Raw genomic sequence first — 26,430 nt, forward strand, 5'->3', positions numbered from 1 at the left:
CTTCTAAAAAAGCAGTTATAATTGGTTTTAAAACTTGCACAGAAAAACAATATCTTGTACCGGACGCTTTGTTTATTAAATTACAACCATTTTTATTAAAAATAGTGAAATTTTAGTCATTTAATCACATTAAGTTAATTTCATTAACTTAAATTAATTAAGTTAACTTATTTAAGTTTAATTATAATTCTATTTGTTTAAATTTTATTGGTCAATATTTATTTAAATATTTCGATTTATTTCATTCTATTTAAAGCATTTCAGTTGATTGGTATTTTTTGATTTGGGTTTTATTTATATTGATTACAAGTGAAATGTGATAAGATATAAACAATGAAGTTAACATAACACAAGATTGCAGGTTTGACTTGAGAGGTTTGGTCATCAATCAATAAGGAATAATTTGATATCATGTGGATGTGGATAAAGGTAATATCATAACCAACATCACCAGCAGATAGAACTTAATGTCAAAGAACTCTCACCAACACGGGCTGCAACATGTGACATGGAATAGCAAATTAATATCAAGTTACTTCAATCATACGCTACATGGATCGATAAACATTTATCAGACGAAAGTATTTTAATCTTCAACCCGAATTTCACTGCCACAGCAACATCTGGATACCACCAACATCTGCTATTTCAAGGACTAAGGCAAAATCCAGGATAGCAACAGCTTGAACAGGCAGCAGACTACAAAACCACGGCAAATTTCCACCATCCTATCAGAAACCCGAAAAAATAGATATAACACAACTTCAAAACTTCATAAAAAGTTTGTAGAATTAAGAGGAAATTTATCTGATAACTTCTTCCGAAGAAAATCGACAATCTAGAACTCCGTCAATAATGCAATACACCATCCTTTCACATTAACTTCAATCATACTGCTAAAATCCCGCGTCGGTTAACAGTTTAACTTGTGACTTAACACATTTCAATAAAAGCCTACATTTCTCGAGTTACAACTAACAATCACAATCAAATTACCATTTCGGGATGTGTTCTTGCACCTGTGCTTCTAGTTTTGCTTCTACACTTGTGGATAACACCAGCTCCATTGACAGTATGCAGCATCACATTGACACTGCTGAGAAAAAGCAAATTCATTAATTATCATTTTAACCTATAGCAGATGTAAAAAAGCATGTTATGAAAGAAACAGAAATGTCATGTCAACTTTAAATTAAAATCTAGACCAAATGCAATCTAGCAGCAGCAAAATTCTTTAAACTGCAAGACAAGGTTTCATCAAAAGTTTTTAAAGAAGTTTGTTCTAGTTGAAACAAATACAAAATTACAGTCTAAAACAATCTGATCGAGCAGACAGCTCTTTCAATAAAACCTATCTTTTAAAAACAATTTACCCACTACAACATTTTAATGTGACTTCCCCAATTACAAAACATAATCACAATCAAATTACCAGCTTATCTGTCTTGCTGTTTAACTTTAGGATGACACCAGCAATGTAGACTGCTTCCAGGAGCTTCAACTCAACTTCATTTGAACTCCCTTTCAATGGCTGGCTGCAGCAGCAAAACCTCCTGCATGACAGAAATGTGGTCCACCCTTTGCTGTGTTCTCAAATTCTTCAGCAGATAAGGGAAGGATTCTTTTACCTGAAAATAAACCGATAAACTTATCTTTAACATCATCAATACTAACCTACTTTATTAAGCTTACATGTACTTTACCTTAATATTTTCCCTCTTTTCATCATTCTGTCTTGCAATGCAGTAGTGACCCTCTCAAAGATCCATCTTCATGACACAGCCCATGGACCCATGGAGAAAGGCAAAATATTCAACATGCTTTTACATATTGATTGAAGTACATTAGCAAATGGGCTTTTCAAAAGTCTGAACTATTAAGATTCACTTACTTGCTTGAAATGATTCACTTTCAGTTCAGTTTGGCCGAATGGCGTGGAGATACCTATTCATGTGACAACGTGTGTCATGCACCAAGGGACGACATTTTTGGAAAATGTACAGCAGGCCACATGATCAAATGAGCCAAGGACATGTTACCTGTAAATTTACCACACCAAACAGTTACATTTTTGATTTTTAAATAACCTAATAGAATTCAAGCAGGAAACACCTTTTAGATGACATCACCCAGAAGTAACTTAAAAAAAAAACGCCCTCGAACAGCGTCCCAGAAAGAATTAAAATTTCACTCGTCTTCCTTCTACTCGACACATGCCCCTAAATTACCAACACACGTAAAATGCGTCACGTTGTCACCTGTTGGGAAAAAACAATAGCGTTGATTAACATAGAAACCTGTTCCAGATGTAAAACAAACATGAAGTAGAAAATAGGAAAGTAAATAACCATCAAGTTTTAACTAAAATTTGGGTTAAATAAAACAACTGCATTTAAATCATAAGACAAGATTGCACCAAAAGTTTCTTTTCCAAGGGAATTTCTTGTTTCATCACAAAGAAAATTTCACCTCAGCACAAGCTGATCAGGCAGCCATCTATTTTTTAACAATACTGTAGTCCCATTACAACATTTAAATTGGATTTCATGGGACATCCCCAGTTTCAAGTCCCATAATCACAATCAAATTACCATTTCAAGATGTCTTTGTTGCTGTTGAACTTCAGGTAACATTTCACCACTTCAGGATGACGCCAGTAATATAGACTGCTTCCAGGGGCTGCAGCTCAACTTGATTTTAACTCCCTTGCATCAGTTGGCTGCAACAAAACTTCCTGCATGACAGAAATGAAGCTCAGACTTGGTCATGTTGTTAAATTCTTTACAAGGGATATCTTACCTTGGCATTAAATTATATAATCAAAAATCAGTCATTGAAACTCCACAGATACTTTATCTATACATCAGACAGATTATTATTCTAGCAAGTATTGGCTCAAGTAAATGTCTGCAGAAGCCAAGTGCATCTCGACTGAATAAGAAATTTGGAAAACCAAACACGAAAAATTAACATTTTCTGGCTAAGGCTACAGTTTACATCACACTTTTAAAAGTTAAGAGGGAATGTCTCTTCTGATCGATTACAAACTGACATCTTTCCATAAATGCTGTCTTGTATTGAAACATGAAAAAATAACAATCATCTTAAACATCTGAACTGCTTACCTAATTGGTTAAGCTTACAAATACTTAATTACCTTCTCAGATTTCTTCTTTTCATCACATTTGTCTTGCAATAAAGAAGAGACCCTCTCAACTTCTTCATGACACGGCAGCGACCACGTGGATAAAGGCACGATCTTCGATATGCTTTAAAATATAGATCAAGTTAGAACTTCACATTGACTTTTCGGAAACGTTTAATTCCCACGATATACTTACTTGCTTTATATTAGTTCACTTTCGGTTCAGCTTGATCGAAGACGAATGGCGTGGAAATACCTCATCTTGTGACGAAACGTGCAACGTAAAGCAAGTGACGACATTTTAGGAAATTATACAGCAGGACACATGATGATGGGATTGTACACGTTGATGAACATGTTACTTGTAAATTCACCACGCACAAAAATCTCATTTTCGATAACCATATAGAATACAGAGGTAGTTACCATTTTTCTGACGAACACTTTCAGGAACACAATTACCTCGCAATGCCTCGCCCAACGTTCTCGGACACCGTCTGGAAAGAAAAGACAGGAGTCTGCAGTCAGGGCTTTGACGCACTAGGGTCGAATAGTTCAATCCCTAAACACACTGACATATTTAGCCACCTAGTGACAGCCCTTAGCAATCCACGGACGACTAGATTCGGACGGAAAAGAAAATTTAAAAAAATAAATTATGTTGGGTTCCTTTCGGCGTCACAGGAATATTTACACACTTACTTATCATCGAATTTAGAAACTGACAGTAGATTAAAAAAAATAGCAATTATCGGAAATTTCACAAGTGGACTTTGTTATCACAAATAAGTTACTTTTGTAGTTTTGTTACTACTCAGTAACTGTCGATCATTTTTACAGGGATGTCCAAAGTAGCTGAAAGCCTGAAACTGACTAATTTCTAATTTGACAGCTGAAAATGATCAAAGGCAAAATATAATAAAGCCATCAAGCGTTATTAGAAAAAAGAAACGGAGCAAGTAAAACTTTGTTTGCGCGCAAGAAAAGGGGCCTGATATTTGAATTATTTCACAGAAACAGAGTTTAACGTAAGTAGATTATTAGTAGATAATCTACGGGAACCTGGGCATACTCTCCCGTGGTGAGCGACTACAGGTGTGTCATGGTGGATGGAAGCGACCACTGAAGTGATCGCATACGTTGTGTAGCAGCATAAGAAGCTGGATGAGCGTGCGTCGCGAAAATAAGGATGGAGCAAAAACGTTGGTGGAAGTCACTCTTCTTTCACGGACAAAAGCCAGTATTGGCTCTACGATCTCCGTTCAAGGACTACCAAACTGCGTTGTAGATTGACACTGGCGGCCGACTCGTGATCTCAGGAGACGCAACAAACATTTCTGTAAACGAGTTGGAAATTAAAAGGAAGTTTAAACAATTTACAGTAAAATTAATTACATCAACAAAACGTACAAATTAACAAACAAGGACTTACATACATTCTCTCGAGGGAAAAGAATGTAACGCTGTTCTTCCTGATGCTACGGCTAAAAACAAAAGTGAAGCTAGGTGACATTAATCCACACCAAGGTGTGTGACATTTGACATTGAGAACTTACCTTACGCACTTTAAAACGATAAATCATCATCTCTTCATCATCTATACGAATTAAGTTGAGTGCTATAACACGTTGAGTTTGTTTAAACAGCTGAGGTGGGGTTGTTTTGGTTGTTGACCACAGTGTCGTGCTTCCACCATCACTACTTTCCCTCAACAATAAAGAGTTAGAAAAGCGTGACATTGCGTAAGTTAGTAACAAAAGTCAATGACATGGGCGTGTACAGTATCTACAACACGTGCTTCGAGCTACAACAAAATATTACAAAAGAAGTTGCGTTGCGTGCGGCATATTGCTTTCTCTTTCACTTCAGGTAACTTACTCGCAAGTTTCTTAGTGCGCATAACCAGTTTGCTGTTTGCCGCGATTGAGATCGGTTGGGACGTAAAGCGTTCAGTACAGGCTAAATTTACGATGCATCTCCACTTTTTCGTAAGTTAACTTCACTTTCCCTTTGCATTTTAATAGTAATGATACTGAGCTTTCACACAGTTGGCAGTGATATTTGGAATGATATTATTGCAAGCAGGATTGGGTGTCGAAGGTGGTCGCTTTAAACGCGAAGGTAAATCAACTTAAAAATTTTCTGTTATCAGAATATCTAACTGAAACATCCATTACTTCCTACAGAACATGCTTTGGTAAAAATTATTAAATCTCATGCCTACATTAGACCTCCACGACAGTTCATTCCGACGGTCTCCTACATGGCACCAGGACCCTACTACTCCATTCCTTATTACAAAACAGAGCCTTATTCCTCTGGTGGAATTTATCGATCATTCATACCTCACGATGCTTACTATTAACATAGATTACTCTTTGTTTAAAGCATGTATCTTTTCGTATGTAAGCCATTCTGTTATTCTCAGTTTTTAGTAGGCATCTCATCTATCACCACCTATTGAATTAACCTGAAATCAATTAATCAAAGTTTGTATGTGAAGGAGGATTACACTTTAAAGGAAAATAAAAAAATATAAGAAAAATATGATGAAATGAAATGTTATGTATTAATTGGAAACGGTGTTGATCATAATCTGAAGCAACTACGTTTTCTTTCCATATTGTTCATTCAATATTAGCCAAAATCGCATACTTTACGATCAAGGTTTGTTAGGAAATACTTAATTATATTTTGAAAATTACACGAAATTTTGAAAATTCGCTGCGACAGGGTGCTCAAAATCCCAAAAGCTTCATCACTGCATTTTTGATAATTCAAACCGTGTTGTCATGATCTCCTGTAAACAGTAAAATTTTTATGAACAGGTTTTCAAACACGGCAAAACTTTACTTTACCTCTTCTGAATCCAACAACGGGAGACCACTGAAAAAAGTAAAATACAAAAGATGAGTTAAGAAAAATGTTGGGTAATAAAATTAAATTTAGATCTGCTTACGATTCCACCATAGACGAAGGGATGTTTTCCTCAACCCACTTCAAGTCGTCCTCCTGGAAATTGGAATGATATTATTAGAACTATACGGATATTCATTTAACAAGAATATTTACAATGGAGCCCTGTCCCTCTCGACTTGCACGAGGGGATGGTGTATTGACATTGTTAGCCCGGTTGACACGCATTTTCATCCCTAAAAAACAGAAACAACACAAGTGACAAAGCAGTTTTTCAATAAAATTCAACGGGGGTAATCTTTACCTAGATTTTCGTTAACCATTACGTCATCTTCTTCCGTCTCATCACCAGAGTCTAGTAAAGGTGTGAAAGCGTAACGCTGATTGTTATTGGTTGGGCGCCAGAGAATCATGATCACTAAAAGGAGAAGTGAAAATAGCAGCTTCCAGAAAGCTTCATCCAACCACAATTCCTTCCAGTCCTATAAATTAGAAAGTCGTGATGATGTTTTAAAAAAACTGGAAAGTCAACATTTCACCAGGAGAAAGTTTGTTTTTACTTTTAGACAAGTATCCATTCGATGGTAATATATGGACCACAGCATAAATATCAACGAGGAAACCACAGCGAAAATGAGTGTGTTTGTAAAGTGGTTATAGAGGGACAATTTGACAGTATTCCTGTATAAAACACTAGGTGGTTAGCAAAACTTATTTGACAATTTATTATTTTTTCTTACCTTCGAAGTCTAAGGGTACGGGTAGTTTGAACAAGCGATAAAAAGATCCAGAAACATATGGCAGCGTCTAATAATGCCAGCAGGAAGGATGCTGCATAAATGTTACGAGATCCGTCGTTCTTTGGCTGTACCAATATCAAGTATGTCTCGACTGCTGACAATATCATGTAGACAACGCCCACGCCAACAATTCTTTGTAACATCGCGCCTAAGCGAGGTCTTTAAAATAAATAAATAATTAGGTGAAACGTTACTAGAAATTTCGAGTGCAGTAAAATTTTACTTGACAATTCCAAATCCCATTGAAGCGATCAAAACAAGGATCCTGGCCAAGCTTCGTTTAGCACACGATAGGAGCTCGGCGGAGTAATGTGCCGCAGCTGTCAATTCGCCTGTTTTATTCAAACTTTCGTATTCAGCTAAATAAACGGCCTGTGGAAAATTTAATTAAAACAATGAAAATTAAAAGGACGGAGCACACAATACAGATACCGAATAGCTTATTCATACCATTTCCAGCATTCCAAGGAAAAGGACGGCGCCAATCCACATTTGAATTCTTAAAATATCTTTCAACCGGCATAAAGATATTATTAACCACAAGATTCCCATGATGGTGTACAATCCACACATGGTTCCATAAAACTAAAAGAAAAGTCATAAAATTTTATTCAACTGAATTTCATTTCAATAAAAAATATTTACCGGTAATAACGGCCAATCAATCACCGACAAATACCCCACATCGCTCTTCATGTCAATCAAAATTTGAGCTTTGTAAGTGTGATTCCCTCCTGGTTGTGACTTTGGTCTAATAGTTATGACAAAGAGATAAACTCCCTCTTTGGGAACGACATATTGGGGGTCATCCGAAGAAGTTGAACGTTTTGTATGCTTTTTCTCCATTGACTGGAATACTGCTGGCTGTTATTAGTGAAACAATGCAAATAAAGTCATAAAAGACACCAATTATGGGTAAATTTAATTATTTGTGCTTACCATAGTAATAGTGGACCCATCACATGGTGCTATGGATTCTTGTGATGCTACATATTCCACAGCACTATAATTTAACCATTCAGGAATTGTGTGAGGGTTCATGTAGTATCCATGTAACAAGCCAGAGCCAGTTTCCTAAGTATTTAGTTTTAACAGTGTTTTTTTAACTCTTATGTGAGTCACAATAGTTGAATTATTCATTAGTTACAATATTCTCCAATCCCAGATACTCTTGCCAACAAGGTGAGTGCCTCAGCTTCCATGAGATGCTTAAACTAGTTGAAGTCTCTGATCTGCAATTTTGAACTACAAAAAACAATAAAATTATTAGTTGAAAATGTAACCGAACTTGATATGCATACAACTTACTTTTAAAAGTGATGTTGGTGCCAGCAAACATGCTTTTGGAAACACCTACATATTGGATGTCTTGGTTGATGTCAAATGTCCATTTACCTTTCTCGGGAAAGGCACTTATCCCACACACAAGACAAGTCAACACAACATACAATGAAAATGGAATTTTGTTTTCCATTTTGAATAAACTTTCAGCTCAAGCTTAGACACAAATCATCTTGAGGCACTTATTTGTTTTGACTAGCAGCACAATTTCACGGGCGGTAACGTGACAATTCAATTCAATGTTCGACGTTTATTTCCTTGCTAGGCGATGTTTGACACGAAGGAAAAAGGACTTGTAGACATTAAAAGAAACTAATATAATCAGAAAGGATATGATGCAACACGAACACGGGAATTTGTTATCTAAGAATTTTCCTGGAGCTGAACGCCAACTTGGCAGAAGACAAATGTAGACGACATCAATCTTCTAGGATTGTTAAAAGTATACCGGCACTCGGTAGATGTCTCTTCTCTGAACGGAAAAACTTTTTGTTTTATTATTTTAAATAAATTTAAAAGATTTTCGATTGAATAGAACTTTTAAGTTTTAACAGTGAATCTTTGGTTTATTTATTGACATCAAATAATGCATTGAAAAAAGCAGCAGCATTATACCAGCATCATACAATGAATCTAGTTTTGGATGGATAATCCCAGCCGTTTCCTAGGCAACTAAAGAGCGATGCGTTTAATAACAAATCGCGTCTTCCCGCTATCATTCCGTAAAAAATGATTACCACATTAGTTCTGCAGATTTGCCTTTATTTCTCAGGTGTTTACTGGACCCTGTTTGCTGTCGCAGAATTTTCCCTTCAAATATACAAATGGGTGTCGCTACCTTATTCAGCAGGAACCCTCATCTCCGAGCTCATCCTCTTTCTGCTACTTATTATCGTCGAATCTCTCCGCATTCAACTGGGAAAACGGGGAAACTTGACCAATGAAACCGTCCCCTTGGTTGCATCACTGTTGTTAATTGCACCTTCTCTGCTGGCGGTTTTGTACTGGTAGGTCGTCCCCACATACTGTAACTTTAGAAAAAGGTTATTCTAACAAGATATCCATTTGTTGACAGCTTACTCTGGCAAAGTTACGTGCTGCGAGCGGAAATAATTGCATGCGGGATTCAAATTGGAATACACTCGTTGACATTCATCATTTTCATAATCAAAATCATGTCTGTATTGACACAACCTTCCCTCTAAAATAAACCACATATCAAATTTACAAAAACTTGTGCTTTTGGTCAGTAAATTGCACCAGACAATAACCGTTTTTAAATATAAAGAGTACCAAGCAGTTATTATGTTTTTAAACGTACCGCAAGCACCGAATAATTTAAGTATCCGAATAGATATGAGATTTGTCATGTTGAAAATGCTCAAACTTTGCTAGCAGAGGCATCCGTTGAATCTAACTTGCGTTTCTTGTGTTGCTGTGCGTAATAGATGCGTAGGAAGATGGCTAGGAAGACTATGAATACACCCAAAATGCCCATCTCCGAGAGATGATGCTTGTAGAGAAGACACGACAGTAAAATTGATAATCCCTGAACAGGAAAAATTGAACGAAATATAGCTTGAAATTGCGCACAAAAATTAATTAACTAAATACCTGTCTGACAGTCATGATAATTGTGAACACAACAGGTCCAAATTTTGATATTGTAGCAAAAATGAAAAGTTGTCCCAAAGCCGAACTTATGGCTGTTAGTAGACAATCCATGATAAAAATCGGGTGCTGTAGTAATTGATGACTAGTTAGTTTAGGCCGAAATACGATTAGTAAAATATTATGCATTTTTAATATACCCTTGCAGCAAAAGATAAGGAATAAAAAAATCCCCCTTGCTGGATGAGGGAGGCGGAAGTAAATAGGCACGACATTAAGTTGACACCGCACATCATTTGAATTGAACTCGGTTTGTGTTCTGTCACATTGCAAAATTACGAAACAGTTTATGGATTAGTCCACGTAAACGAAAACATTAAGAGAATGTCAAAGGGAACGTAAATGTTGAAGAGTGTGGTTTACCTTTGAATAAGGCACTCTGCCAGTTGGCAGTAAAACTATCAAATATCAAATAGCCGCAAAGGAGTAGAGCACCGCTCGCAGTTGTAACGTTATTTCCTGGAAATATGAATGCGAAAGGATCATTATCCCGTGGAAGCTCTCAAGGACAAACAGCGGGTGAGAAAAGGAAATGGTTTCGTCAATAAAACGATCTAGAAAATGCGCTGTATTTTTCGCCATCTTTAGCATATATAAAGCCTACCTTTTTTATCACCGCCAGATCCCAATAAAAAGGCAGTCATTCCAACCGATATTAGCACAGCAGTTGCATACTCGTAATTTTTGTACTGTGCTCGCGATACTAATTTCCCCATCAGCATAACTGGAATGACCTTGGCACTTTTAGCTAGAACCTAAAAGATTGTCAAATTGAGCCTGGATAAGGACCCTTGAATGCATTTAATCGGTAAATTGAACATGACTGTAATACCTGGGTTGGAAAACTAACAAATTTTAAGGCCTCATACTGGCACCAAGAACTGAGGGTATTGGAGACTGAGCAGAAACTGTACTTGTACAGTGGGGTACGGTGAATATTTTGGTGGGTCAACAGTAAATATATACCAGAGAAGAGAAAGGCCAATATGCGATTGACAAACACAAGAAACTGTGAGTCAGTAAATCTCTCAGTTTTATCACCATCAGCATACTCCCTATTGTATAATATAAATAATCATCAGTTTGAATAAGAATAAGAATTAAAAACACATCCTACCTTGTCATGATCTTTTCCTGAAGAATTCCCCATAACAAATAAGAAACTTGCAAACCAACACAACAATAACATAGTGAGATTGCTTTTTTATATAATGATTTAGATTCCGAATTTGATGGCCTTACAGTTCCAGAAACACTGCCGTCTGTTTCCGCAACAATTTCTGAAGTGGTTCCTGTCAATATCAGACGTAGTAGTCTCCACTGACAGCCTCCTGCAGAAAAACAGAGTAGAAAAGCGGAATTTTCAAAATTCAGTTTTATACTCACCAAGTGTGTGTAAGTTGTGTCTTCGAGATAGGTGGATGAGAACGTAACATGGCAAGAAAACTGTGGTGTAACCAAGAATGGTGAAGATGAACCTGAAGATGATTAATAAGATTAATATGATGATTAATATGGCATCATATCATCATCTTAATCAGATTTTTTTCATTATAATTAATAAGATTAAGATAACCTGAGGATCCACGATGCTTCACCATTCTCATCAATGATAATCTTTACAGCATGGCTGATAATCAAAGAAAAGAGCCATGTGGCTAATCCAGTGGCTACAACAATCACACTAAAAAGGGAAAGTTATTGATAAATGAAAACAGTTGGCAAATCTAATATGAATTACAAGAGAGTAGCTCCTGGACATTTCTGCATGTCGACTGATGGCCTCAAAAGGCTGGCAATCAGTTCGTCGTCAGTTTGAAAAAATTGACGACGTGGCTAAACGTCACAGTGCATTTGGTACGAAAGAATGCACTGCTTCATATTTAGCCCTCCCTATGAGTCAGATGGTCACTATTTAGTCTTCAGGTTCTGCTGGCAAAACAAGAAGCGGGATAACCTTCAGCTGAATCAAATTACAAGGGATCTGTCGCCGTTCATAGATTGGAACCATGACATTTTCGGTTTTTTAATTAGCGGTTCGATATCGGCATGAAAATTGATATCGGGTTGAATGGTCTGGTATTTTCTTTGCCATGCGTGGACGCCATCTGCTGACCGGTGTTGGACTTGTGCAATGCAGGTAATTTGTCCGTGACACGAGCAACACAAAACTTTTTTTTTATCTGGAAAAGAAGACTGAAATCAAATCAAAGCCGAGTGGTTTTTTATGTAAACTTGGTGGAGGAACCCAAGCCGCCTTCTCCAGGAAAGAAAAGTTCAGCAGCGGCGTCCGACAAGAAAACGCCGCTGTGCAATTTAATCGGGGAATGTGTGCGGTAGAGAAGTTGAACGAACAGTCGATTGCTTTACTGCGCGAGGGTGTTCATTGTCTTCTTTATTCTTAGCCGACGACGAAAAACTTCTTATCTACACAAAACCGAGAGAGAGAGAGGAGGATTGACGCATCGTCTTTGTGCAGCTAGAGTCCAGTGTACCGGAATTAATTATTCCCTCCCCATCGAGAGATAGGTTCGGCGCAACGGGTTGCACAACCGAAGCCGGTTTTCTCTTACTCGATCGGATTCCATCACGATGACTTGTTTCCAAGCGATTTTTCTTTCTTTTTTTAGCGTGGGTGAATAACACGTTAAGAGGCCGATTCAAAAAGAAACACACGAGTTTATTGGTACGAAAAATTCATACATAGTCCATGACAACATGATTACATTGATGAAACAACGCAATAACAAAAGAGAGAAAAAGATGGATGCAGAATGCACTTTCGCATCAATTGCACTCCAGCAGGTGCCGGGAATATGATTTCCAGAAAGGAAACGTTCACGTACGATTGACCAGAGCACCTGATGAAGTACAATGAACAACAGGTGCTTCTCTTTTCTCTCTTGGGCGTTGTCGATGTCAAATTAAGAAATGGCACACGCGAACGCACACAATGAGGAATTTTCACTTTTGAACGAATCGGGAAAATAAAAATCTCGAGTTACGTAATCCACCAGACGAGGCCGAAAATATAAAAATAAATAGTTGCAACATCATCAGATTAAAGGTGATATGGCATTTACTGACATCCTGGATCGATGACGGGTAAAAATGAGGCCAATAGAGACGGTCGGGAATTCACATAACGAAAAATTGAGGGGGAGGGAGAGAATGGATGTCGGTGGCGGCGGCAGCACCAGTAAAATGGAGATCGTTCCGAGCCACTCCGCGCGCTACTTCAGGTACCTGACTCGCAATTATTAACACAGCCGGAAGCACCTGTCGCAGCACGGGGAGTGGCCAGTAGTAATAATGTGAAATGGTTGTCGTCGTATTCTCGAAGAAGAATTAATAACAATTTGAAGTCACTAAAACAATTTCAATTCACTAAAACTTAAAAGCCATAATGTTTAACTTAATGCGATAACCTAAAAGTATTAACAAGACACACTATGAATGAGAGAGAAGGGGGAGAAGCAAGTGTTAACGGGAGAACAGCCGGATGAAGACTGGTTGGTGAATCTGCGGCGGCTCATGGCTATGGCTAGCCCTCCCCTCACCAACCGGCTCCCCAAGGGGGAAAAAGTGGGCGGGTTTTTAGCCGGTGTGGGAAGCTCCTCCTTTCTCTCGGACCCACACACCCCGTCTGCTGTCTGGCTTTTTATTTTTCCATCCGCCAACCCACACACACACGCACACAGAAAACGGTTTTCTGTGGAAATCACTGGAATGTCGGCGAGGCGGAATGACGTCACAACGTCAGGGCCGACCTTCTTTCCCTTATGTGATCTAATCAACGACAGCAGCAGCATTCCTGGAAAAGGATCAACCACCACCAGGTGTTTGCATTGTTGCAGACATTTCGACATTTGCGGTTGCAAACTTTTCCTTCTGGTTGAAATGAATCCCAAGGCTGGTCGGAAATAATTTAGAATTTTCTGGAATGGAAAGAGAGACACACAACACCCCCAGTCATGTAGAAAGTTAGTGAATCACACACTCACGTATACACACGATGGTGAAATCTTGTCAGCTGTTGACCTATCGGACTCGATTGCTCAGCCGCTGGTGACTCAACAATTTTAGCCGCCTGCTCCCCCCCACACATACACAAATTTGTCACTCCCTCACAATGACGTCACTAGGGGGGGACTGTGTGGGCTGTTCCACCTTAAATAGATATCGAAGGTGGGTTGCTGCTTTACACCAAATCGCCATCTTATTCAAAAATATCGTGGCCCCTCCACGTGATAAAAGTCTGTTACCCTCCCACCCGTTTCCGTTCCACCTGCCCTCCAGTTCTTCTCCCCTTGGCAGCCATCGTGAAACTTGAAACCATCTTCTTCTCGATCACGGACGCTCTCTAACTTTCCCCCTGCTGCTGCTGCTGTAAAACCACTTAAAAAATTTCCTTCTTGACTTTCAAAGAAACGAAAAAACCTTATGGTTATCGAACCGGTTTCCCACACACGGTTTGGTTTTATTTCTGCTAGAAATAAAATGTGAAGTGAAGGGATTCTAGAAACTTTAAGTGATACGTCGAAAAAATTAATCCTATCTCGGAAATTGTGTTTTTTCTGGAACGGAGGTCGTTCCATGAATGACGGGACGACCGGCACGTGTGGTTGCTGTCTTCCATTGGCCGTCGTCGTCGTCGTCCTTGGGGGCATCGGCAGGCCGGTTTGTTTCCATTTCAAGGTCGTTACAAGACGTCGTTGACGTGAGAGGGGGGATGTTTCTTATTTTTTCTCGGCCCAGGTCATCGACTTTTCTCTTATTTTTAGATCCTCCACCCACTTTATTGCGCATAACTTTTAGCCGCAATATTCTACGCTTTCTAACAAGTCATCCTCAACTAAAATAAAAATGACAGAAATTATTATTTCGATCCGTAAATGGCGAGAGCATTGATGAAAAAAAAACGAACGGCGAGTTGTTGGGGCGGAGCTACGCAGATTGACGCAAGGCTGTCAAGTCGTCGGCCCCAAAAAAGAAAGACTCACCCGGAAGCTTTTTGGTTGGGCTGGCATTTCCGCACCGGAACATTCCTTTCTGTTGTGTCTCTTTCCCAGTTCAAAAACACACGACCTTCCCAGGATCTAGATTTTGATGGAGAAAGAAAAGGAAGGTGGAACGACGACAAATAGTTACGAAAAAAGGCAACTTCCAAGAAAAATACTGTGTGGGAAACGAGCCAGCAGTTGTCTGCATTTTTCCCCTGCTCGATGGTGACCCTCACTGTCGGCTGCTAGAGGCGCTAGTAGTCGGCCATTTTTTCCCCCCTCTTTTTAGTAGGGGTTGGAAAGGGGACGAACAAAGGGGCCATCCCAAAAAAGTTTTCCCTGGGTTTAGTTCCAACCAACAACCCTGTGCGCCAGCGCGTCCCCACCCCCCCTTTTTTACCCATCCTCCATCCAAAAGTCGTTGAACCTATTGCCCGAGTCATGATCTTCAATTCATTTCCGCATTAACTTGAAACATTAATTTCGTCTCGTGCAACCAAATGAAAACCCTTCCGAGAAAAACTGTCAATTTCCACCGCAACTATTTTTGGCACTACCAACAGTACTTTCCAACACGAATAGAAACCAGACACCAACTCTTAAATGTTTTAAGTTAGTAAGAATACAGCCAGAAATAATATATAATACCTGATGCAGTCGAAAGTAGTAGCAGCTGCTTTTTTTCCTCCAGGAACGGAAACTACGACCGCCATTCGGCAGAGAGATTATAATACTAAAATGTCCAAGACTGCACCCCTCTTGCGTGCGTCTCTGTCTGGTTTTCAGACCCTTCTGTCTGGGTTCTCTGCTTCTCCTGGGCAGACACACACACACACAGGGTCGTTAAAAGAGAAAAAGGAAGGGGAATGAGAAGGCAAAAAAGGAAGGGGAATTACCCCCAGTAGTGTGTGTGTGTGTGTCTACCCTTCAGGCTGCTGCTGCTGCAGCCTTCGGAAAACCCAGACATCGTCCCCCCCTGGATTTCCTCTCGGGTATACTAAGAGTCGAGCCAAATTCGCAGCGGCCGCTTTATAGTTTCTATACATTAATTGGTGCGTCGTTAAAACATCCGGTCAACCCGATGCAAATCATAATATATATACCTTTTTCGGCTTTTTATTTGTTGTTGTTTCCCAGCCAACGGGTTTCAGTTCAACATATTTTCGTGGAGGGGGACCAAAAAGATAGCCTAAAGCCCTGAGAATCATAAAAACCGTTGGGTTTAAACCTGGTGGGATCGAAAGGGAACCGACGTTCGTGTATAATGAGGAACCAACAGCAGGATAGGATGGAAACACCTTCAGAAACGTCAGCCAGCAGACTATGAAATTACATCTATTACCAAAAAGAATGGACCTTGGTCCTTGTTGTATGTGTTTGGTGTTGGATTCCTCGAAGCTTCGAACGGAACCGCAGAAACCACTTGGAAAGAACGGGGTCCAGACTACGAAACAAACAGAATATAGTATATAGAAAGTCCAAGAATTTTTATATTTTTACCATTTTCTTTCAACCCCAGAAAAGTTTCGAATGATTGACCGCAAATTCTCCCTCCCCCCCCCCTCCGAAACGACCGAAGGGTATATAGAAAATGTCGGTCGGTCGAGAGAGAGATGGATCACTCGGATAATAATTATCTCTCACACAGCAACGGAAACTGCCCAATTTTCACATGGTCTAATATACTCTCTTATTATAAAAATATCCACCCAAAAATGGCCAAGATAGTATACGCGGATATCGCCAATCACAAACAACGTGATCTGTCTCTTTCTAGACCCCCCCGAAAAAATAAGAACCCGGTTTGGGTTGGTTGAACACGAGCAAGAAGTTCCGGTTACCAAACATTTTTTCCAGGAGAATTGCGATCGGAATTTTTTCTCGGTTCACTCGACCTTGTGTCCTGCTTCCTTTTAATCGTAAAATCAAATATTATGTACCTTTAGATTTGATCATGTATAGGGTGGTAGATGAAATATAATGAATACAACATGGAGCTAGTCATTTCAAGTCAGAAGAGAGAAAGTTTGGAGGGGGGCGAGTCTCACGTGAAATGATGGAAGATGTCTGGATCTGCTGGCCAGAGGCGGGTCAAGAGTTCATGTACCATCGAAGGACAAGTATATGGTGAGCTCAAGAAACATACTGGCTGTCATTGTTTGGGGGGGAAAGTACAACAACAACAACAACCAACCAACCAAGGCTATTGACCTGACCTACCTTGCACATCTTGATAGTAAGTGAATCTTCCCAAAGGCCGCTGTCTACCGAGAACGACATTGGAAATCAACTCAACGGAATAGCGAACTTTGTGCCGGATGACATTTGCTTCAAAGTTCACTTTTCCAAATCCGTCTGTTGCATTCCAAGAGACGGCCAGAAATCTATAGACAAGACTCTGGGTGTGACACATTTCTGTTTGTGTGTGAGACAGAAAAAGGGGGGAAGAAGAAGAACTTTTTCCTTCTTACCAGTCAGAGCCCTAGCAACAGTGGCGGACCAATCAGCCGACAGTCCTGTTATTATGCTTCTTTTTCACCCCCTCACGAAGACCTCGAGAGTTGATGGCTGACAAGACGAGTAGGGGAAAAAGCTTTTTGCTCCTCTCGGTATGTGGAAAGAGATGCTCTTTTGTTCCACCCTCACAGAAAGAAGTAGAAGAAGGTTTTTCGGTGTGTGTGTGTGCCAGAGGGTGTTGGAGCTTAAGAGGATTCTTTTGACTAGCTGCTACTCGACAGTGTATATACATATACAGCTAATTCCACCCCTATTTTCAATGACAAAATATAATATACCCAAACACGCAAAGGTGATGAAGTACATCCAAACCAGACTTCATCACCTTTTAATTGTCGTTGGGAAACTACTAGAAAAATCATTGCAACCACATCAGTGTACAGCGCGGTATGTCTGGAAACGGTTCCGAGTCCAGACAGCAACAGCAGACGGTTGGTCGTGAAATGTTAACTCGGTATAACAAAACATGCAAGTATTTGATGGCTCCAAAAACAAACAGCAATGAATAGAGAGAAAATTCAACAGCACAGCCAAGGAAAGCAGTTTTTTGATTCATGGAAAATATATACGTGGTGGCGGCCATGTTGGCTTTTTTCGGAGAAAATCGATTGGCCGGCAGAGTAGCAAAGAATTTCTGTTTCCCTTGAATCAACAAAAGTTTCTCTCCAATAAAATAAAAGTAATGCAAATAAAAAATGAGAAATCTCTTTTTTATCATGAGTCTTGTTGATGAGTGGCCGCCATATCCTACACTTTGGCAACAATGCAATTTCGTTCGTCGTAAAAGAAAATTGTGTAACACACAAATGACTTCACCGAAAAAATGGCTTTGAATGTAGGGAGAGCTCAGCTCCTGTGTGATCTCGACAGAAATGAAATCTAATCGCAACCAAATGCTATTTCGGCATCGGTGCGGAACACGACCCAGGAGAATTGAGCTCAATCAGCTAAACGATGGGAATGCAACGAACGTCAACAAACAGCAGCATTCACAGAAAATAAAATGATTTTTTAAAAATTGAAAAAATTAAAGATGGCGGGGAAAAAAGTCAACGCCCTCCAGATACACGTGTGATGGCTTCAATAAATTTTAAAAAAAGAATTTATTTCCACCTTCAAGGCTGTTGGGTTTTTTCTTTCTAGAAAAATAAAAGTTGAATGAAAAATATCCAATTGAATCGTCTGCTGGGGGGGAGTGTCTGGTTCAACGGATTTATCCAATATCGGCAGAATTTGATTCGACAGCTGACGTAATTTTCAGGTTTTCGTCTGCGGCTGAATAGAATTTTGAGGTTTCTCTGTCGTCCACCGATTGGCCATCATCAAACATTTTGCTATAGTGACAAAAAAGTCTGGCCATAAAACTTTGGGGTCAGACGAGAGTATATAGAAAAGAAACTCTTTATGGGTGTGGTTGCCGATGGAGCTATTGCGTGCGCTTTGAATTCATCGGCCATGTAGAGCGTCGCGACGCCTGCAAAAATCCTAGACAGCGCCCCCTCTGCTGTGTGTTTCATTTTTCACTCACCAAAGTGGAACACACATCTGCCATTGGGAGACATCAAAGTATACCAATCAGACTCTTCTCTCTCTCTCTTTGTCGGACATGCTCCCGAAATAAGAACGCCAGTTATTTTTTGTTTGTGTCATATCGGCGGCGCATTCTTCCTGTTTGCCGCAGAACCCCCCAAGTCCGTGGATGTTGTATCGATCGGTCGCTTTCGTCGACGACGTCAGTAACCTCTAGACGGGCACAGTCACGTGATCGATACACGAAGGAACACTTTTACAGCCGAGCGCTGGGGCTTTTCGGCCTTGACGAGCGTTGAGGCGGTTCCAACTCGGCATTCCCGTTTCTTTTCTTTTCTTTTTTCCAGACGATGGACGCCGACGACGAGGTATAGAAGAAGAAGAAAAAAGAATATCTTTTTCGTTATTTTATCTTGGACCATGAAGAAGAGCCAGACGCATTTTTTTCCCGGTCAAGGTCGGATCAATGACGCTCGGTGCTATCAATTCACGCATCGTCCCGAATGGAAAAAGAGAAAAAATTTGTGTAGCGCATAAAAAGAGATGGAGGGGGGAGATCAGACAAAAGAACTATAAGAAGAAGAAGACTTGTCGGGTTAACTTTCCCCCCTCTTCTACCCCAACGGACCCCTAACATTCAAAGGGTCAGGCTCCTATTTATGATTGAGAGGGGGGAGAGACTCCTGACGTAAAACCGTTGCTGTATTTATTTTAAAAAGAAATAGAAAAAAAAAAACCCTACAAAAGTGTGTAGGACTGTAACTAGGACCCCTAATGCTCCTCCTCTATGTCTGGCAACCGTCTAGACAGTCCCTCTACTGTTCCATCCGCGCTATACGTACTAGAAATAACACAGGCGACTCGGAGCAATTTGACAAAAAAGCTCTTTTTTTCTTATTTTGGCTTGTTTCCAAAGTCATGCTTTTCCTACCATGGAGGAAAAAGCAGGAACTCTACTGCCCTTCTGGCTGCTCCTATTCTATATTTGACGTCGTAGCCCAGGACGTGTTATTTGCACATTTTTTTTTTTCGCACGCAGACGCCATTAATGCCGAAAAGTAGGCCATCGAATAATACGCAATCTCATTGAACAATGAAAACTTTACAACTTATATAACAGAAATCATACATTCGTGATCCTTTTGGCCCCGAGTATGGAATTTCTTTTCAAGTTCTCTGAAAAGTTTTCAGTTTTCTTCGTTGTACAATGTGTTACGCGACTAGCCCATATTTAACTGTAGAACAAAAAAGCAGAATTTATATACACACTCTCTCACCTGTAATCGGATCAGCTGCTCAAGGTCCTCCCCCCTTCTAAACTAAAGGGATTTCTCTGCCCCCATGTTCCGTAATTATTTCTATTCCTCCAAGGAAAGGCAAAGCACAGGGCGCTGAAACTTTATTACGGCATAACTCGATAGAGCCCTCTATGATACAATTTTCAATAGAGATATTGATCGCTTGCATATACAGTAAATGCAATTCGGCTTCATTTGGGTTGATGGAATAGGAGATAAGATATATATAGTCAGATAACCACCTTTTAGGAGCAAGATGGCCATTACTGCAGTTGACTCATCGAACCGCATCTGAACGCAGAACCAACGGATTTGAGACACGAAAGACACCAGGAAGCATAGCGGCTAAAGCGTGAAACACTTCGTCTGCAGCGTCACGAGGAAGCAGGAATTGCAGCGTTGGCGACGAACCGCTACCTCGGCTATCCACGCCAGCTCCGTATGAAGCCGTTTCCATCATGAAACCCTGTAAAAGCCCCAAGAATTATTTATTTATTTTTTGACAAATGATGTGCCTTTTTGTTGTTGTGCTCTTTTTATCCCCTTAATTATTCTAATTCTACCTTGACGCATTTGAAGACAAGCTCAGCTCGACGTAAACACCACGGCACAGTCATCTCTTCGCTAAGCTCGTGAACTAGAAGCAAAGGAATTGTCAAGGTCGTGATATCGGAAACGACAGCTGTCCGCAGAATGTGACGAAGTCCCAAAAGGACCGGGTGACGTGAATTGATTTCGTTCGATCGAACGCTATCGTCAGAGACTAAATGGAAAACGACGTGCACCTAAAAATAGATTTCATGTCAAGCTATATATATTTCTATTATTATTTTGCAAATAAAATAATTACCTGGGCCAGATTTGAGTGTCGGCTCACATACATGTCACCTAGTCGAGGAGTTTTCGTTTTGGGTTGTCCACCGTTTGATTCCAATTCATTCATCCGGCGATTTGAAATCTAGATAATAAAATCATATTAAATACATACAATAAAATATGTGATATAAGAATAGAACCTGTTGTCGCCATTTAAAAGCGTTTGTTGAGAAAGTGTTTCGAGCATTTTCAAGCTGCAAATCGGCCCGAGGAAAATGGAGTTCGGCTCCTCTGCGACAAATTCGAAGGAATTCTTTCTCCATTCCTGTGTAAGCTGACAACCGATCATCTACTAATAGAACCAGTCCACTCTGGTTACTCGAATAGAGCGATAGAGCCATTTGAAGACGTTGTGGATCATTACGACTCGTCAATGGTAGCCTGCAGAGATCTAATACGTCAGCAGATATCAATCTCAAGTTGTGGCTTTGCTTCATTTGAGCCCCTAGTTGAATGGTAAAACTCTCTTCTAATCGGAAAACGCTGGGAATATCGAGATTCTCGGGGTCAGATGCAACTTGTTCGAAATCGTCTTCAGGGCGTATTGGCAACTGCCCTCCAGTTTCAACAATTTCAGCCATACCAAGTAGCCATTCTCTGAAATGGATTTTTTGGGTTTCTTGAACATTTACGAGCCTGCTTTCCCACCCACTTTCAAAGATTTGCCTCTCTTCGCAGTGACGAACTGAAATTTCATTGACTTCTACTTCCGTCAATTGATCAACCGCATAGCACAGTTCTTCAGTCTGTCTCTGAGTCAAATATTGCCATTCTCTCTCCTGCTCATCAACAAGATCTTGCATCTGAACAGAGAGTTCATACTCTTGGGTTAGAAGCGATTCAACTGCTGGTGACAAAAGAACTCTTTGATATACATCAGCCATAACTTCCTCATCTGAAACTTGCTCACTCGATGCATTGGCAAGAATTTCCTGAAAAACAAAAAGGGGGTGGGCATTAGACAGATGAAGATGTCTTTATATTTAAACATACTCACATCTTTGAATGCTTGTTCTAGTTGTTTGGCGACTAATTCCGTGTCAATAATACTAGCTAGTGCTTGATTAATTACATCAGTGCCATCCATGACACGCCGAAAATCTGTTAAATGTTTTAACAGTTCAGCAGGAATTGTTCTCAGACTCGGTGTTTGTTGACAATTTTTCAGAGTGGACTAAATAGTGACGTGAATATTAACTACTGCCATCTATTGGTTGCGAAATAACGACCACTTTTATTTTTCAGGGGGGGGGGATGGGGAAAGTAACAGAGAACAGTAGCGCAAGATAAACGGGTGAGCGAAATATTATTATACGAACATAAACACGAATTTCAGCTAAATTGAAAAAAAAAAAAATGTTTTTCATGGTGGCGTCTCTTGTGGCACAACAAAAGGTCGCCATCTTAAGTACTTTGAATCAGTGTGCCTCCACTCTGGCCCACGTCGCTTTGCTCTTTCCTGATACTCTTCAATAACGTCTCGTTTCTTCAAAACTATGTGCTTCCCTTTCCAATACTTCATCATGCCCAGTGCCTGCAACGTGCTGACAATGTCGTAAGCATTGATGGCCATCTCTTGGCTAAGATCCTTGATGGAGATCTCTTTGCCCGGGTAGGAGCAGACATGTTCCAACAACACGTCCTTCCAATAGGATCGGTAAGAGATCAGACCCAAATCGGAGAGCGGCTTTTCAGGCGAACCAACTTTACCCTCCGTTCGAGTCAGCAAATAACCTGAATAAAATATATCAAATCCATATTTTAGGGTATCAATATTTCAAACGGTGTGTGCTGGTTCACTTACTGAAATCGATCAAGAGTCGACCGTAGCCTTGGCGTTGGTATGGAGGCAGTGTCATAATACACGAAACATTGTAATTGAGGAAAGAATCTGTACATAAAAAAAGAATGGAGATTATTAAGACATCAAACTGATTAAGAGATTAAGATATTTACTTTTCTCTTTGCTGAAATATCCAACACTGTGACAGCCCTCCGAGTCGGCGACCGTCATAACATAGAAAAGAAAGGGTTCGACATCGTAGTAAAGAGTTTTGGTATCGAGGAAGCACTTGGCCAAGAGGCAGAGATTCTGGCAGTAGGTTTTCTTTTCTTGTCCGTCCACTTCCCAGACGCTGACCTTTTCTTTCCTGGAATTATATAGAAAAGGCGCCCTTGTCAGGCATAGCGTGTTAAAAATTAAATGCCAAAAAATCGGGGTTGGGATTGGTAAAAGAAGGGCTGATCTGTCGTTCGGTGTCGAAGCTAAAACTCCGTCCATCCGATTCGTGAGCCAGCATCGGAAGTCGCTGTTCTACTAAGGAAAAGTTTCAACCTCCAATGAATCTGAGATGGAGAAGATCCAGGGCGATTTGTCGTAGAATGGTGAGAGAAAGAGATATAAAAAGGTGGGAAAGGAATTCCAAGGAATAGGAAAGGAAAAATTGGCAAAAATAGATGTAACAAAGTTAATGTAGATATTCCGCTTTACCGATAAATCTCGTCACCAGGTGGATGTCTCCAGACACACTTGGCGGCATGCCGTCTCAACACGGTACGTGACCGCATATACACTAAACAAAACTCGCATAGGTAGAGTTTCGGTAGCCGGGCTAAATCGTCAGGATACGGGCTTTGATACCAAACTTCCATCTCGAACCTCCCCATCTCGATGAATCGTAAACCGCCCGCAGATGGTAAACTCTTCAGTTCATCCTCCTGTTATCAAAATTGGCGTAATAAGTCTTAGTTTTACATACGACAGACATGGGGTACTCACATATTTGGTGCTGGCTTCAGCCTGGGATGCCCGGAATAACGCCAGATCGTATTCTGAGGTGAGGCCGGTTAGGTTAGGTTCTCTTTCTCTCCACTTATCTTCTGCGTTTTCGTCCAGCTCGGCTGGTGCTGATGTATCGATTTCTTTTCGTTCAGATTTTTGAGCGCGTGCTTGGCGTACTTTTTGTTGTTCCTTTAACTGTTCACTTGTCGGGCCAGATGATCGCGGTGATCTTGGAGTTCGAACATGAAAATCTTGTCGATCTGGTGAATGGTAAGCGATAAATAAATTTCTTTGCATTAAAAATGATTCAAAGTACTTACTTGTACTAATGGCGGACCAGTGGTTTATTTGAGATTCTGCGTTGAGACGTAGGGCAGCGCATTCAGACATGGTTAAATTGTGATAAGATGGGCAGGCTTGCAAACTTAAGTGGCGGTCAGTTTTTCCATTTAAATGACCTATCAATCAAAATAAATAATTTAAAAAATCCAAACTCTATCATCAGTTACAAAAGCTATACCTGAGGAATCGCAGCCAGCCATTGGGCACTTCTTCTCTTCTACTGACGGAGTGTTACAGCTCTCATGAGAAGACGGAGCGCTGCCACTGTAGCTGCTGATTTCTTTGGGTGTAAGTTTGCGATTGCCAATAGATGACGATTTTCCCTTTGCAGCAGCTGGTTTCCGTTTACCCGTTGCACTGCTCGATTTGTTACTGACTGGAACTTCGACTTCGGAATCCGAATCGGAAACTTTACCAATGACGTGCTTACTTTTTCTTATTCGGGCACTGGAAGATCTCGTTAATTTCCTCGCTATACAATTGAAAAATCGTTATGTATGTAGAAGCGTTAAATAATAATTTAAAAATACACAAATAAAATATTACCAGGCTGTTTTCCCTTTGTTTTGGTCTCTGCTTCACTTTCAGATGATTTCCTAGCTGCTGGTCTGGGTTGGACTCTTGCACGAGGACCTTTTGACTTGGGTTGGTTGACCTGATTCCCAGACTCTGTGTCTGTATCTGATACTTCAGATGACTGCAACACTGCACTTTTCCTGGTAATTTTATAATGAGAATATCACAACTGCACAAAAACAACTACACATATGATATCATACTTGGGATTTGTTGGAACATCACTATCACTACTCATGCTGCTATTTTCAGGGCTGAAAATACTCCTCATCTTCTGCTGAAGTTTAGGACTTTTGTTGCTTGCTTCAGAAACGGTTGCACTTGAACTTGGTTGAGGTTGCTTTTTGACTGGTGTGCTGTTCTTAGCAGGGGGCTTTTTAACAGCTTTTGCAGGCACTGCAGCAGCTGCTGGTTTCTTTGATGGCTGAGGTGGCTTTGCCTTTGTCGGAGCATTATTTTGCTTTTTCTTGGGTTCTTCCTTCTTAACTGGAGTTTCTTTCTTGGGAGCAGAATCTGAACTGGAATTGGTGCTGGACACTCGTGTTCGGTTCACTTTTTTTTTATTGCACTGCTTTGGTGCCGAAGCTTGTGAACTTTCAGAATCTGAACTACTAGAATCACTTCCTGATGATGAAGAAGATGAACTGCTATCACTGCTGCTACTGGAACTTGTGTCTTCTGAACTGCTCACCTGTTTCATAAAAAAACAAATCATTAACACGAAGAATAAACTGTCAACAATAACGTAAAATGAAAGTTTTGACACGAAATTCTATTCGGCTAGTGGTTCCAAACAGGTTGTGTATTTTGTCGATTTTACAAGGATTTGGATTTTTAAAATGCTTTCTTAAGAAAACTAATTACAAGAAAATTACACATCTATCACTTTCATACGCTAAATCATCTAAAATAACGTTATTTACGCACCTTTTTTTTAGGTTTGCTAGACATTTTGCCTTTTACTCCTCCAAAGTTTTTGACAGGGTTACTGCTCTATGTTTGAAGCTGCTCTAGTTTGTTTATTGACAACACATTTATCCGCCATTTTCAACTGCTGTTGTGTTTGTGTTGTGACCGGTTTGTCATGAATTTCAATGTCGGAGGCTTTAGCGAAAGCATTAAATATTCTTATCAGCAGTTTTGCAAACAAGATGCAGAAGGAAGAGAGTCCAATCGTCGATTGTTAGTGAAACTAAAGAAATTTGAAGCAAAATCATTTGATTTGGTAGCTCAAACTCAAGTTGCCCAACAGATGAGAAATCAATATGAAAGAATGCTTATGCAACAGAATCCTGTTTTGTGGGCTCAAATTCAAAGAAACATTGCTACAGACATGACAGACTTTGAGCTTGAACGTCCATTAACTGGTCACAGCGGCAGAAAACACACAAGAGAAATGGCAATGAACACTTCACATAACTCTTCAACTTCAGAGCAACATTCTTTGCATGAAGAAGGTGTTTGGCCTCATACCCCATCTCCTTTTCCTGAATTGGATGCCCAGCAGTTTGCAAGTGATCAGAGCACACACCTCAACATTCGTTCTTCTACACTTGCTGTGCCTCATTCTCAAGATACTTTAGAGAGTCTCAATAAAACTAGAGATAGCAAAGTTTCAAATAGTCATTCAGCA

The 26,430-nt window shown here is 40.1% G+C and overlaps 4 protein-coding genes and 2 long non-coding RNA genes across 23 annotated transcripts; all 6 read right to left on the bottom strand.

The window, feature by feature from the left end:
• Window positions 1-281: 281 nt before the first annotated feature.
• LOC124315688 lies at window positions 282-4,882 on the bottom strand. 17 transcript variants are annotated; one of them, XR_006911531.1, is made up of 12 exons: window positions 4,702-4,882; window positions 4,578-4,629; window positions 3,342-4,482; window positions 3,158-3,269; window positions 2,800-2,839; window positions 2,592-2,734; window positions 2,113-2,258; window positions 1,892-2,039; window positions 1,704-1,820; window positions 1,433-1,628; window positions 997-1,096; window positions 282-728 (listed from the first exon to the last, which is right to left on the bottom strand). It is a non-coding gene; the product is annotated as an uncharacterized LOC124315688 (long non-coding RNA). The 17 variants fall into 17 exon arrangements; XR_006911532.1 differs by having other exon boundaries at window positions 4,578-4,647; XR_006911530.1 differs by having other exon boundaries at window positions 3,342-3,764; window positions 4,208-4,482; window positions 4,578-4,882.
• Window positions 4,883-5,692: 810 nt separating this feature from the next.
• Window positions 5,693-8,618, bottom strand: LOC124315249 (transmembrane protein 87A-like). The gene is made up of 13 exons (XM_046780789.1): window positions 8,170-8,618; window positions 8,009-8,106; window positions 7,801-7,935; window positions 7,507-7,725; window positions 7,312-7,446; window positions 7,085-7,233; window positions 6,802-7,020; window positions 6,622-6,742; window positions 6,366-6,543; window positions 6,218-6,297; window positions 6,105-6,157; window positions 6,004-6,031; window positions 5,693-5,945 (listed from the first exon to the last, which is right to left on the bottom strand). Exons 1-13 carry the CDS (start codon window positions 8,333-8,335, stop codon window positions 5,904-5,906), a joined length of 1,623 nt encoding a protein of 540 aa, XP_046636745.1. The 5' UTR covers window positions 8,336-8,618; the 3' UTR covers window positions 5,693-5,903.
• Window positions 8,619-9,360: 742 nt separating this feature from the next.
• LOC124315336 (adenosine 3'-phospho 5'-phosphosulfate transporter 1-like) lies at window positions 9,361-11,968 on the bottom strand. The gene is made up of 10 exons (XM_046780959.1): window positions 11,615-11,968; window positions 11,450-11,557; window positions 11,260-11,351; window positions 10,991-11,204; window positions 10,706-10,928; window positions 10,478-10,628; window positions 10,237-10,332; window positions 10,014-10,132; window positions 9,817-9,942; window positions 9,361-9,751 (listed from the first exon to the last, which is right to left on the bottom strand). The coding sequence occupies exons 1-10, from the start codon at window positions 11,641-11,643 to the stop codon at window positions 9,584-9,586; spliced, it is 1,326 nt and encodes a 441-aa protein (XP_046636915.1). The 5' UTR covers window positions 11,644-11,968; the 3' UTR covers window positions 9,361-9,583.
• Window positions 11,969-12,532: 564 nt separating this feature from the next.
• On the bottom strand, window positions 12,533-15,658 carry LOC124315808. The gene is made up of 2 exons (XR_006911703.1): window positions 14,877-15,658; window positions 12,533-14,728 (listed from the first exon to the last, which is right to left on the bottom strand). It is a non-coding gene; the product is annotated as an uncharacterized LOC124315808 (long non-coding RNA).
• Window positions 15,659-20,305: 4,647 nt separating this feature from the next.
• LOC124315315 (protein C12orf4-like) lies at window positions 20,306-22,284 on the bottom strand. The gene is made up of 5 exons (XM_046780912.1): window positions 22,095-22,284; window positions 21,238-22,029; window positions 21,072-21,179; window positions 20,785-21,006; window positions 20,306-20,687 (listed from the first exon to the last, which is right to left on the bottom strand). Exons 1-5 carry the CDS (start codon window positions 22,182-22,184, stop codon window positions 20,499-20,501), a joined length of 1,401 nt encoding a protein of 466 aa, XP_046636868.1. The 5' UTR covers window positions 22,185-22,284; the 3' UTR covers window positions 20,306-20,498.
• Window positions 22,285-22,288: 4 nt separating this feature from the next.
• Window positions 22,289-25,864, bottom strand: LOC124315162 (histone acetyltransferase KAT7-like). 2 transcript variants are annotated; one of them, XM_046780630.1, is made up of 10 exons: window positions 25,725-25,864; window positions 25,001-25,488; window positions 24,768-24,937; window positions 24,400-24,693; window positions 24,200-24,337; window positions 23,877-24,139; window positions 23,589-23,815; window positions 23,054-23,247; window positions 22,902-22,988; window positions 22,289-22,831 (listed from the first exon to the last, which is right to left on the bottom strand). In XM_046780630.1, the coding sequence occupies exons 1-10, from the start codon at window positions 25,746-25,748 to the stop codon at window positions 22,461-22,463; spliced, it is 2,256 nt and encodes a 751-aa protein (XP_046636586.1). In that variant the 5' UTR covers window positions 25,749-25,864; the 3' UTR covers window positions 22,289-22,460. The 2 variants fall into 2 exon arrangements, with proteins under 2 accessions (XP_046636586.1, XP_046636585.1); XM_046780629.1 differs by having other exon boundaries at window positions 23,054-23,271.
• Between the last annotated feature and the right edge of the window lie 566 nt (window positions 25,865-26,430).

Source organism: Daphnia pulicaria, chromosome 11, assembly GCF_021234035.1.
Source record: "Daphnia pulicaria isolate SC F1-1A chromosome 11, SC_F0-13Bv2, whole genome shotgun sequence".
NCBI lineage: Eukaryota > Metazoa > Arthropoda > Branchiopoda > Diplostraca > Daphniidae > Daphnia > Daphnia pulicaria.

Bases quoted from the DNA above. Each gene is read 5' to 3' on its own strand.
- LOC124315249 (XM_046780789.1), bottom strand. From the start codon at position 8,335: ATGGAAAACAAAATTCCATTTTCATTGTATGTTGTGTTGACTTGTCTT. The intron at 8,107-8,169 runs GTAAGTTGTATG...TGTTTTTTGTAG, and splicing joins CACCAACATCACTTTTAAAA to TTCAAAATTGCAGATCAGAG. The intron at 7,234-7,311 runs GTATGAATAAGC...AATTTTCCACAG, and splicing joins TCCTTGGAATGCTGGAAATG to GCCGTTTATTTAGCTGAATA.
- LOC124315336 (XM_046780959.1), bottom strand. From the start codon at position 11,643: ATGCAGAAATGTCCAGGAGCTACTCTCTT. The intron at 11,558-11,614 runs GTAATTCATATT...TTCCCTTTTTAG, and splicing joins TGTCCAGGAGCTACTCTCTT to TGTGATTGTTGTAGCCACTG. The intron at 11,205-11,259 runs GTGAGTATAAAA...GTTTTTCTGCAG, and splicing joins ACACAACTTACACACACTTG to GAGGCTGTCAGTGGAGACTA.
- LOC124315315 (XM_046780912.1), bottom strand. From the start codon at position 22,184: ATGGATGGCACTGATGTAATTAATCAAGCACTAGCTAGTATTATTGAC. The intron at 22,030-22,094 runs GTGAGTATGTTT...TTTGTTTTTCAG, and splicing joins TAGAACAAGCATTCAAAGAT to GAAATTCTTGCCAATGCATC. The intron at 21,180-21,237 runs GTTCTATTCTTA...TTTATTATCTAG, and splicing joins CTTTTAAATGGCGACAACAG to ATTTCAAATCGCCGGATGAA.
- LOC124315162 (XM_046780629.1), bottom strand. From the start codon at position 25,748: ATGTCTAGCAAACCTAAAAAAAAG. The intron at 24,338-24,399 runs GTATAGCTTTTG...TTTGATTGATAG, and splicing joins GGCTGGCTGCGATTCCTCAG to GTCATTTAAATGGAAAAACT. The intron at 22,832-22,901 runs GTAAGTGAACCA...TATTTTATTCAG, and splicing joins TCGACTCTTGATCGATTTCA to GTTATTTGCTGACTCGAACG.